The 12716-nt window shown below is 42.1% G+C and overlaps 1 protein-coding gene across 1 annotated transcript in view; it reads right to left on the bottom strand.

The window, feature by feature from the left end:
* Positions 1-8082, bottom strand: part of LOC121597474 (fez family zinc finger protein erm) — a 33892-nt gene extending 25810 nt beyond the window's left edge. The window contains exon 1 of the mRNA XM_041923253.1: positions 7220-8082. Within this exon, the coding sequence (XP_041779187.1) occupies positions 7220-7249 (30 nt within the window). The 5' untranslated portion in view covers positions 7250-8082. The remainder of the gene's footprint in view (positions 1-7219) is intronic.
* Between the last annotated feature and the right edge of the window lie 4634 nt (positions 8083-12716).

The following is a 12716-nucleotide window of genomic DNA, read 5'->3' on the forward strand; positions in this document are numbered from 1 at the left end:
GTCGTAACTGTCACTGGCAAACATAACAACGAAAGCAGATCACACCACCGAGCATCCGTAAAGTGAGGCTTTACAAAACTTTACAAAACGCCCTGCCTTCAAACCACTTGCTGAATGCTTCAGGTTCCCATGGACACTTTCAGGGTAGTAGGGTTGCGTTTAAAAATGTCCACCCCAACAGGAGGGTGCGTACAATAGCTGTCGACACCTACGGTAACGGTCAGTTGAAGGGGACAGTGTAGGTGATTAAACTAATGGACACCGTGGGCAAAAATTGACCATAATCGGAGCTAAAATTACCCAATCAAAGCTGACCCATCGGGATGGGTGGATGGTGAGAACATTCGTTTCGTTGCATGCCGTGTCGTTGCTGGCAGGGCTGCAGTGGACGAAGTGGAGCGGTTGGTGTGAAACTTTATACAATGTGGTTCCTTTTTTTAGACTTTTTACACCATTGATTGGGAGATTTTCAATGCCATAGAGTGCAGGGATCTAGAGGTTTGATTTAAGGACATTTTTCAAGCGGGAATCGCCCCATGCGGCTTCAAAATTGTGATAACAAAGGGAGTATGTGTGACTGGCATCAATCGCGTTCCTTTTCATTCCCCTGTGTTGGTGTTAGTTCTCTCTAATTAGTACATCTATGGAATTGTTGGTTAACTTATTTCATAAATTATTTTGCACGGGCATCTTTGAATAAGCAAATGATCAACTCTGAGAGCTTTTGCAAAGCGCTATAAGCTAAGTATTACAGGGTTTCACACTTTATCTCAAGACCGCGGGACCTCTTTCCGAATCTGTCTTAGTAAATGCCAAGACTGCGGTATGATGCTTGAAAACGTTGATGATACCTGAATTCATCGTATGCAATACTGAATCTGCGGCACATTCCTCGAACACTCTGTTCGGCACCGAGGACATGCGGTCGAATATTTTTTTACACATATAACCTTTGTGTGCATCAGTGTACTGGAAACAACCAATTATTCTTTTTGTGTTGTGTTTGTGAACCCTACAACGCTACTCGGAAGCTCTCATGCTAATATATGACTTAAAAAACGACTAAATGCGTTATGTGCAGTTTTTTTTTTTGTATAAGAAAATTGTGGGATAAGCAATTTATGTCAAGAAAATCCTCTCGAATACCAATGTATGCTTTATAGAAATTAGGTTTTAGATTATTTAACACTTTGACCGCCGACCTGACGTCACAGTTTTTGAGTGAGCACGTAGCGCATGGCAAAAGAGCGATGGGAGCGACAGTTTCTCGTGCCATTGTTATCACTCTTTTGTTTCATGGTGATAAGCGGCGTAGCACATGTCGTTCTCGTTCTCTCTTTCCTAGCTCATTCGTTCTCGAGAGAATCACTGAGCGTCAGATGCAAAGCTGAACGGTGAGCAAAACCATCATGCGAATTTATATGACACGGCGCTTAAAGTGTTAAACAGAAAATTCAACTCATAGTTCCTTCGTAGCTCCTTGCTATTCACGTTCAATCCGGCAGAATACGATTCTTGAAACTCATACAAAAATCGTCTAAATCTGGAGAAGAGTAAGTTCTTGAAACGGAAACACAGTACCAGTTAACGTTTGCATTTAAAAAAAGTGGTCAAAAATTGTCGCTTTTTCATGAGTTTATCTTCGCTCACACTAACAAAACGTTAATTACAATTTCAATAATAGTATTTCATGATTAATCGGACCAAATTTTACACCTCTATCAGTCCAACTCTAACCGCGATGGCCAAAATAGTGAGGCAACTTTGTTTAAAAGCGTGCGCGATCAAAGAACGGCACAACCTAGCGTCTAAAACAGACTCCGTGTGGCAGTTTGTGGACGTTGTATAAGCTTGTTCTGGAATCTACAAAATCTTGCCGTCATTTAATGTTATTAGACAATAATCAGAGCATCGTAAGAAAGCCCAGTTCTGAATGGCCGACGACTCTGAGCGGCTAGAAGCTCCAAAATGATGCTGAAGGTAAAAGTGGCTACACTGGTGTATAGAGCTTGTCCGGGGCGTCGATGCAACCGGCCAAACAGTGAAATAATACCTGGGAAGCATGAATAAACTTATCATGAAGCAGAAATCACGTCCACCGGCTTCGCAGCGGCAAACAATGACGCCAAAACTCAATAGGATCCTTTTGGGTGAATTTCGGAGGAACTTCGAGGAATGACGCCCTAGTCCGCGAACTGGTCCAACATTCCCCAACTGCGTTCTATAGATTTTTTTCTGGGCAAACATGATCAAGAAGCTCTACTCAAACAATTTTGGGGAGGAATTGTTGGCGAGGAATTGATAAAAATTGAAGATAGTTCTTAAAACATGCCTACATGTCTTCATCCGACATGGCGAAAATTCCGGATAACTAGGCCGACAGAGCCGTCAGTTCCAGAAGGTCGTAAACTTATGTTTGCAAGTAAGCTAAAATAATTACCTTTAAAAGGATGTTCAAGGGAAAGCACTATCTTGCTTAGTTATTTTTCTACAGCTGGCCGAAAAAAGGCCATTTTGTATGCAAACCTTTAATGAATATCCACACACGGAAGCTTCAGCTCGTGACAGTTTGAATTCAAGAAACAGCTTAAGTTTTTGGTCAAACAATTCTTCTCTTTTAGCTCTAATCTCATCTTAAATTCATTCTCGAGCCTTGCTAGTTCATCCGAGGATTTACAGAAGAATTTATCAATCAACATTTAGGCCATTGCGTCCCTGCATTTTAGTTTTATCGATACGTCGTTTAATCGTTTGTGCCATTCAAGCGTCGAAACAACCACTCAGCACCTTTCGACAAAACAACGAAAAAACAAAACCCCAATTAGCCATTCGGCGGCACCATACGATCCCTTTTGTCACCAGTTGTTACATTCGCGGAACAAAATGAGCATTGCCGTTCGCTTTGTGCCCTTTTTCATCGCGACCATCAATCGCGAAACACACCCATCGTAACCGCGTGCCATACGACGCCGAATACGCTGAATGCGATTCAAAATCATCCGACACACCACAGGACATTCGCCGGTCGAGTGGTGCGCTTCGACCAAAGCCCGCTACTTGTTTTAGACGAGACGAACCCCCGAAAAAAAAATATATCCGTAACTATCGATATTGTACAAAACCAGGAAGCCCTCGGGCGTACATCGGGACGGCAGGCAGGCAGGCCAGACACTGGAAGGACCATTTTATCGGACCCGCGGCTGCAAAATGCTGCTCCAGAGTCTGCCCAGCACGACAGCCACTTTTCCGTGTGCCGTGTGTGCCCGGTGCCAAATGTGTGCCCGCGAACAATGACACAGCACGAAAGCTGCACCGTGAGGTACCGTGAAAAGCACAACGACAACGACTATTTTCCCTTTTTTGTACCTTTTGTAGCTACAAACGGTGCGAAATACATTTTTGCACCCGAGAAAAACACACACTGCCCCCTCCGGGTGCCGTGATTGAGATCGTGGCGTGAGATCAACTGACACCCCCCTCCGGGAGCTCCTTCACCGGCAGCCCGATGGCCATATTGGTGCCCAACAGGGGCCGTGAGGCTACGCGAGCCCATCGATTTAACAGTCGCGCGAAACAGGACCTTCCGCGAATGTTGCTCTTTGCGCAAATGCTCGGCAGCTTCCCAGACCTTCTCTCCTTTCCCCTTGTGCAACCTATGGCGCTCACATCATGGCTGGCTGGCAGCTGCTTCCACGGCTCAATTCCCGCCCTGTTCTCCCTCCGTCAGTTCCCCTTTATGTTAGTGTACCAGGGTGCAGCACCACCACCATCATCATCGGCGTCATCATCAACGTCAAAGCACCCCAAAGAACGCCCTCTGCTGCCTTGCTGTAAAGGGACTTTGAGACCTCACGAGATTTTTGTTTTTTTTTCTTCTTCACTCAATCACCGAAATCTCCCTGTTTTTTGCCTCCTCCCTGTTTTCACAAACATTGAAACCTTGTAGTCGAGCCAGTTTTTGGTTTGTCCCCGAAGTGTGTTCGCCTTTTTCCGGTCGTCACAATCACGGCCTGGGAGGCAGCATGAACACGATCTCTAATTGTCGATCAAATAATTGCAATGTTGCACACATTCGATGAGGTACGACGTTGGAAACCGTTTTTTTTTTTTGGGGTTGAGAAAGGGAGAAAATAAAGAGTAAACCGACCAAGAACTATATTTAAAACCAAAAAATATTTAGAATAAAGCAAACAGTTATCGAAAGGTTTTTCTTCCTAGGATAATTTATATTGTGGACACATTGAATTTCATTTTCATTTGTCTGTTGTATCCCAAATTTTGTTGTTTGATGTGTTTAATTGTCATTGTTTTAGATTATTCTTTCTCTCTACAGTCTAGCGTCACATATTGCTTTCTGTTTTTGATTTGTTATATCTTTTCCATATCGTTTTGTCATATTTACAGCATTTATTGAATCTTCTTGGAAAAGAGACACAATTTTGATTGCCAAATTTCCGAAAACATTTTAAATCCTATCTCTTTTTATCATCGCTTTCAACAATATCGCCTGTTTGCTGTTCATTTAATGCTATTTTGCATATCATTTGTTCAGCGTGGTTTGTTTGCGCCAAACTGTTTGCTGCGCATTTTATTGCATATTGCTCCAACTAGTCGACTTCTTAATAAGCTGCAACAGAGCAGCAACACTATGAACCTACCACCAGCCTCCCATTTGCTCTTTCCGCGTAAAACAATACCAAAAAAAAACACAACAAAACCGCAACACCAACGCCGACAGCTTCATAACGCGTTGATGTAATTTTATCTCTTTCTCCCGTCAATTGACGGTCATTTTCACGCCATCAGCCAAAGCAGCGGAGTGACCAACAGCGGACAACGATGGCCATTCGCTGCAATCGTTTGCCGTTGCCTGCATGATCCCGCAAAATGGCGCCCATTATAGTTTGTATCATGTCTCTCGGCTCTTCTCACTGTCCTTCTGTCTGTCTGTCCGTCTCGGTCTGTGCAGCATCTGCGTATCCCGTGCGTAGTGTATTTTTTTATCACCCGCCTTTTGTTTCCATCCATCACGTAGCTATGGCGGCACAATGTGCAACTGTTATGTTACGCAGGGAAGTGGGCAATTGCGATGCCAGCGTTGCAGTAGGCAGGGAAACTGTGCAGGAAAAGCACACTACAACAACAACAACAACAGCAGGAGAGCGAAAACAGCGGTGTGTGGAAATACTTTCTCTCTCCCTTTGTGGGTTGCGCAAATGAGGCGCTCTAGCTTAGCAGCCCAGGGTTGCAGCACAGTCCCCGGTTGCCATCTGTCCCCGGGTTCCATGGGTAGAAATTTGCACCGAACCGTGTCAGATTTATTGCATGTAATGATTCTTTAATGCGTTTCGTTTACGCTGGGACTTTGGTTTCGGCTGCCTAGCTCGGATGGCAAATGTGTGGGGGATTTTTTTTATTGGCCCGTTTTTGGTTGCACAGTTTGCGTTAAGGTTTAAATTGTATGTTGACGAGTGATGATCGCCATCACAACACAATATTGTTGTATTATTTAACGATGGTATTGAGTCTTGGCCACTGCAGATAGTAATGTAATGTAATGTAATGTATCACACAACACCATTAGGATGATGATAATGGATTTAAAGTACATAGACACATCAATTTCCAACTTTTTTCTCAGTGTTTGTTAACGTGAGGAAAAGAACAGTTTTTATCATATAACTATAATATTTTTAAAGTTCTTTTTTAACGATGATGACCCACCTCTGACCCCCTACATAGGATTGATATGTTGGGTGTATCTTGCGATAATTTAAGTATTGTTGCAATTTTCTATCGAGTAAATGTTTGAGAAATCAATAACGCCCACGTGCATATGGCTGCCCGCCTGTTGGCAATATTTTTCGAAAATAAATGCATTTTAATGCATCTGTTACCCAATTTTAAAATAATATTAAAATTCAAGCATAGGCTTAAGCAGCCAATTTTGGCATGCTAAAGATCGCTGCTTGAATTCGCCTTTGGTATGCAGTAGATAAACAGCATTAAAGTTCCAGGTGGTCCTTCTAGCGTCATCGATGAAATAAAAAACAGGATTTGTGTACATGAGTATATTTTTTAATCCTTAATATTCATAAATTACACGAAATGTATCATAATTTACTGTACAATCACAATCACTTCCCTCAAAATCCCTTCTTCAAGGAACTTATCTAACTTTTGCAGCAGCAATGAAACGATTGACGGCGTCAGTCTTTGACAATTTGACAAGAGCCACCTTGTACCGATGTCATGCATTAAAAAGCTATAAAGTTCCACGAAGTTCGGTACGCTTTCTTAACAACCGTTCAAGTTACATCATGAACCATACACAACGGGCTAAACAGCCGCAAGGATCCAAAGAGTACCGAGTGCTAGTTAAAAAGCGCCATAGTTCCGCAAAGTACTTCTTATCTCTTAATCAGCCACAAAGTACGACATCGGAACGGGTTTTTGTTAAACAGCCTCAAATCAGCTATCGAGTTCAAGCTTTGGGTTATTTGGGATTGACATTTTAAAGAAAACCGGACTAATTTTTTGCATATATACCCTAAGAAAAAAATACCTGCTAAAACAAATATACCCTCAACGATGTGTTAAGACAGTCAGGCGTATTCTATTCTTATAATCGAGTCGTCTGGATGTCGAGTTGATGAATTTTGAGTGTTTATTTGTAAGGAAAAGTTCACATTTGAGCTAGTTTTCTCGACTCGAATCGAATCGAGCTTAGAACAGAAGTCTGAGTGTTACGATAGGGCCCGGGTGTATTAACATTTTACGACAACATTTGTTCAATTGCAATATTTCCGAATTTTACAATTTTTTTCAGCAACTGTGCACATATTTGCTCACAAAAATGTGTTAAATAAAGTATGCAAACGTGCTGGAAAATGCTCCTGCAACATGAGTTAGACATCTCATTCACACGATTTGGCAACAAATGTTTCCGCAAATTGTTCATAGACTCGGGCCTAAATGGCCAAAGGAATAGTCCGTCTAGCAACAAAGTTAATAAACAGGTGAAAATAGGAGCTGTTCGATTTTAGATGACCGTCACTGTATATCCACTTTACAGAAGAAAAAAAACATTCCGTCGGTAAAATTCATTGTAATTCAAAATGCAACAATAATCGAATAAAAAGGATGCAGAGCCTTTACATTGCAGAGCATTACATTAAATAAATGAAATTACTAATTTTCTACATCTAGTAACACTCACCGACAAAGAGAGACTTGTAGACGGTTCCATTGCTAAACGCCGGCAGCAGCAAACGCTTATCCTTTCCACCAATCTACCGACGGCGTCGTTAATTTCCGTTTGTCGATCTAGTTCACACTTGCCGTCGGTCGCTACGAGAACTACCCAAACCACTCAGCGCACAACACTGCATTGCATCTGACAGAGCCAGAAATTGACATTCGAAAAAAAAAGAAGGAAAGCACACACTTTTGTAGCCTGAATCTCCACTCGGGCCGGGGATCAATTCACACTGCAAGCCTCATCAATAATTCACAGCGCCCATGCTCGATTGGTTCTGCGATGCGTTTTTCGACCCACCCACGGCACCCTGGGCTGGGTTCACAATTTGCGCGTGTTTATGCTAACGGTGGTGCCGGGGAACCATTTTTCCACTTCGCATTTTCAAGCCCTAACGATGAGAGTACACACACCCAATTGCTCTCTGACCGATTCGAACTTTAGCCTCACACTCACTGTGTCTTGCCACGCTGCCAAAAAAAGTGTCTTCTCCAGTGCTATGTCCTTTTGCAGAACACTTCTCCTCATCCCCTCTTTCTCTCACCTACACCCACACTTTCACACAATGCACAGCGGAATCGTCTTCCGATCGCGAAATCCTCGACGGGAACGGGCGCGCGAACAGAAACGGCGTATGCGTCCACGACCGCCAAAAGCTAGCGCGCGAAAAAAGGCACACGTCGTTCGTCCTCCAATCCGACCTACCACCGACACTCAGTGTGTGTGTGTGTGCCTGTGTGTATGCAGAGCTTCTTGATGATCGTCCTCTTCTCGCTCAACGCACACAACCGCACAGCCGATGCTGTTGCGTCCGCCATGCGGGGTCGCCATGGTTACGCGCGAGGCTAGGCCCGGCATCTGATCCCGCTCCGCGCTGGCTGGTGCTGATTGCGTGTAGTTTCCCTTTTGCCCAACGCCGGGCAGCAAACAGTAGAACAAGAAGAAGAAGAAAAAATCATCAAACTGAACTCGCACACACACACAGAGCTTATAGGGAACGGCAATAGAAAGAGACACACGGTCTATGTATTTATTAACACACTCTTCTCGTTCAATGGCGGCAAGAAGGGCCACGGCAGGGGTGCAAGGGGTCACACTGTACGAGGGCTCAACAGCAAATCCACCACCCGCTTCCTTTCCTGCGCGAGCGATGATGGTGACAACCGTCACTACACACACACACACACATGCGAGAAACGAGGAGTTTAATTTTACGTCATCATCAGCATCAGCAACGCGATGATGATCATCGTCTCCGGCGTGGTAAATAAAGCCATCAAAGAAGGGGAAAATGATACAACAACAACATCAACAACAAAAAGGGAGAAAAAACTCGAGGTAGAAAATAAGAACACGCAACCAACCTGAAATATCGATCGGATGGAGGCGCATAGTGTTTTGTTTGTTTGCACGCTGCTTTTCAAACAACGCCGTAACGGGGAGGATGTGTCTGCACGGGTATTTAAGTGAATGGTGATGATTTATTTTAGCTGGTTAGTTGGTTTGCGGTTATTTAGCGAACGATATTTCATTTGCCATCACTTGTAACGGGATGATGTATGCTTCTGTATCATTCTGGCGAGAAATCGCTTTTTGAGGTAAATTGATTATTTTTTTAAATTTTAATAATACCGTTAGGAATCTTCGTTTTGTAGTTTCGCATATTAGTTTTAACCGCAGTAGGGCTTATTTTTTGAAGCTTCGATGCATCTAAATCTTCTTCAGTCAATTTCAACCATCTTCAGAGGACAGGCACAGCTGATTAGTGGGGAAATATTACATAGTATAACCGTTTTTTTTTTTTTTTGGTTGTAATGAATTTTGTAGATGAACATAAACTAGAAAAAAGCATGATGATTATGAGTAAATTCCCATTTTATCGCTGCTTCAGATTAAATTCATTGCACATGCATGACGACGAACGAGAAACATTCTTAATTCATATGCTAATTGCAGCTTAGTCTATTATATTTGCCTATCTTTGTATTTATTACAAAGATTCTCATAAATATAAAAAAAACTCATCTTGAATTGTAAGGAAAAAAATAGAACAAAAATATACTAATTGGTATCAATTCTAATTCTTCAACTCTATTAATATCTCTTCCTAACAAAACTATAAAATCAACAGTCTTCCTTCCTCTGCTACCTTCCAACAACGAAAACAATTACACTGCAACGGCGTATTCAAATAACTTTCTCCTTTCCAAATGCGTCGCGACATTTGTAAGGCTTCGCACCTTCGAATAGCCCTCCGTTGACCAGTGTGGCCAGATTATTTTGGCGGTTTTCGGTAGGCGCAACAATATTTTATCGGTAGTTTTCGGTTAAAACTCGAAACTTAACTCGAGTTACAAGAAGTGAAAGTGAAAGAAGTGTTAAGCGGGATGGGGGGGGGGTACTTATGCGCAAAATGAAAGTTCCATTTCAAAAGAATATGCATCCTTTACCCAGGATATGAATTAGATTTGGTTCAGCGGTTACACAAATGAAGGTCTTTCTGAAGTGTTGATCTGAAAATTGTACTAGGAATTCTAACCGCAGGACTCCACACAGCATAACACGGAGCGCAACATAACAACTGCCAGGTGCCAAACGCTTCAGAAAACGCTTTTTTGATGGTAACAAGTTTTGAATATCCTTAGTAGGCCGCTAATTGCTCGTGGAAAAGCTACCAACCTACTGCGATGACCGACAGGTATTTAAACGCTTTGTCTTCTTTCCCAAGCGTTTTCTGAAGCGTTTGGCAGCTATCAGTTGTTATGTTGCGCTCCGTGTTATGCTGTGTGGAGTCCTGCGGTAAGCCAAAGAAGGACTAAGATGCAAATTTTCTTCTCAATGGTGGCAAGTTAGGCAAGACCAACACGGGTAGGTGTTCATAAAGATGGGGGTGTATTTTTGGTCATAGAAACAAAGGTTAAATGCAAAATGAGTTGATATATCAGGTGGGCTTATCCAGTGCAATTTGACGTCTAAAAACGAAAATAGGAAGAAACTCTGGTTTGACAGCTAGATCCATAACAAACTGGATGCTTTGATGATTTTTCTATGGACTCACTACTAACTTTATTCAAAATTTTCACAATTTTACTCGATATTTGAGATATTTCGATGGTCTGTTGAACAGGAGCAAAGGACATATGCACTGGCACTCTGATAAATTCCTCACTTTCAGTATAAATTCATATTTGGTTCGCTTGGTACACTTCCCAAGTGCCACAAATCCACTAAACGACCACTAAACGGCTTCTAAACGACTCAAGTTCTCTACCTAAACGGAATATAGAAAGACTTCGTTTAGCAGACGGCAAACGACTCATGCATTATAAAAATAGCAAAAAAGCTGGTGGCGCTATCTGTTGGTGGGATACCCCAACCAGTTGAGCTTCATCGCTTGGAGGAGAGCTTTCTCATTTCCTCTGTACTGTTGTATGGTTTCGCATTGAAGTTATGCATCGCTAGAACTAGAACGGCGATACGATTGTTTAAATACTAAACTCCAACGGAAACCACCAGCACTGAAGCAAGTGAGATTAGAGCAATGGTCATTGGTGTTGATACCCACGTATCTAACCACACGACCATTAATATAGATTTTTGCTCAGAAAGTTAGAAGGCTATATAGGTCATAATAAAATGCAACTTGTCGAAACACATTGCAAGAAAAGGATAGCAATATAATGATGAGTTGTAATACGCCATCTATTGATCAAACCAATGAAGCTGTGGAGCTTTCATTTTTTTTCTATGGATATTCAATTTTCCAGTCGTTTAAGCTTAATCTGTGGCGCTTGGGTTCTCCTTGCTCGCTGACTGTGTTGTTCCCAAGCGCCACAGATTAAGCTTAAACGACTGGAAAATTGAATATCCATAGAAAAAAATGAAAGCTCCACAGCTTCATTGGTTTGATCAATAGATGGCGTATTACAACTCATCATTTTCTTGCAATGTGTTTTGACAAGTTTTATCTTACACTGCTTCTAGACGACCCAAAAAATCTTGCGCGACAATTTTTGGCGACACTTTATATCTGTCAAACCATCCTTGTTTTAGCACGAATGTATGGCTTACTTTGATCGTAATGTCGCGAAACGCGAGCGTTGCCTTTCTGTGAAAATTTCACAAACCCGCGACAATCACGGTTGCCTCTGATTTTGTTCTAAAACTGAGATGTTGTTTTAGAACAAAGAGCTTGCAGAAATTTTTGTCGCGGTACATAAGTTGATCGTCTAGAAGCAGTGTTACCATGACCAATATAGCCTTCTAACTTTCTGAGCAAAAATCTATATGAATGGTCGTGTGATCAGATACGTGGGTATCAACACCAACGACCATTACTCAAATCTCACTTGCTTCAGTCCTGGTGGTATCCGTTGGAGTTTAGTATTTAAACAATCGTATCGCCGTTCTAGTTCTAGCGATGCGTAACTTCAATGCAAAACCATACAACAGTACAGAGGAAATGAGAACCCAAGCGCCACAGATTAAGCTTAAACGACCGGAAAATTGAATATCCATAGAAAAAAAATGAAAGCTCCTCAGCTTCATTGGTTTGATCAATAGATGGCGTATTACAACTCATCATTATATTGCTATCCTTTTCTTGCAATGTGTTTCGACAAGTTGCATTTTATTATGACCTATATACCCTTCTAACTTTCCGAGCAAAAATCTATATGAATGGTCGTGTGGTCAGATTCGTGGGTATCAACACCAACGACCATTACTCAAATCTCACTTGCTTCAGTACTGGTGGTTTCCGTTGGAGTTTAGTATTTAAACAATCGTATCGCCGTTCTAGTTCTAGCGATGCATAACTTCAATGCGAAACCATACAACAGTACAGAGGAAATGAGAAAGCTCTCCTCCAAGCGATGAAGCTCAACTGGTTGGGGTATCCCACCAACAGAGAGCGCCACCAGCTTTTTCGCTATTTTTAGAATGCATGAGTCGTTTGCCGTCTGCTAAACGAAGTCTTTCTATATTCCGTTTAGGTAGAGAACTTGAGTCGTTTAGAAGCCGTTTAGTGGTCGTTTAGTGGATTTGTGGCACTTGGGAAAGCTCTCCTCCAAGCGATGAAGCTCAACTGGTTGGAGTATCCCACCAACAGATAGCGCCACCAGCTTTTTCGCTATTTTTATAATGCATGAGTCGTTTGCCGTCTGCTAAACGAAGTCTTTCTATATTCCGTTTAGGTAGAGAACTTGAGTCGTTTAGAAGCCGTTTAGTGGTCGTTTAGTGGATTTGTGGCACTTGGGATGAACATTAAATTTAACGGATAAAAAGTGCCAGGCAAACAAACGTGCATCAGCGCGATAAGTAACAAATGAGGTTAGCAATCCTTGAAACAGCATCCCAAGCCCAACAGATCAAGCTTAAACGACAAATATCTGTGATTTTCGGTAGGATAAATGGAAATGGAGTTTTAGGTCATCTGTGAATTGGTAGGCATATAAAA

This window comes from Anopheles merus, chromosome 3R, assembly GCF_017562075.2.
Source record: "Anopheles merus strain MAF chromosome 3R, AmerM5.1, whole genome shotgun sequence".
In the NCBI taxonomy this organism is placed as follows: Eukaryota; Metazoa; Arthropoda; class Insecta; order Diptera; family Culicidae; genus Anopheles; species Anopheles merus.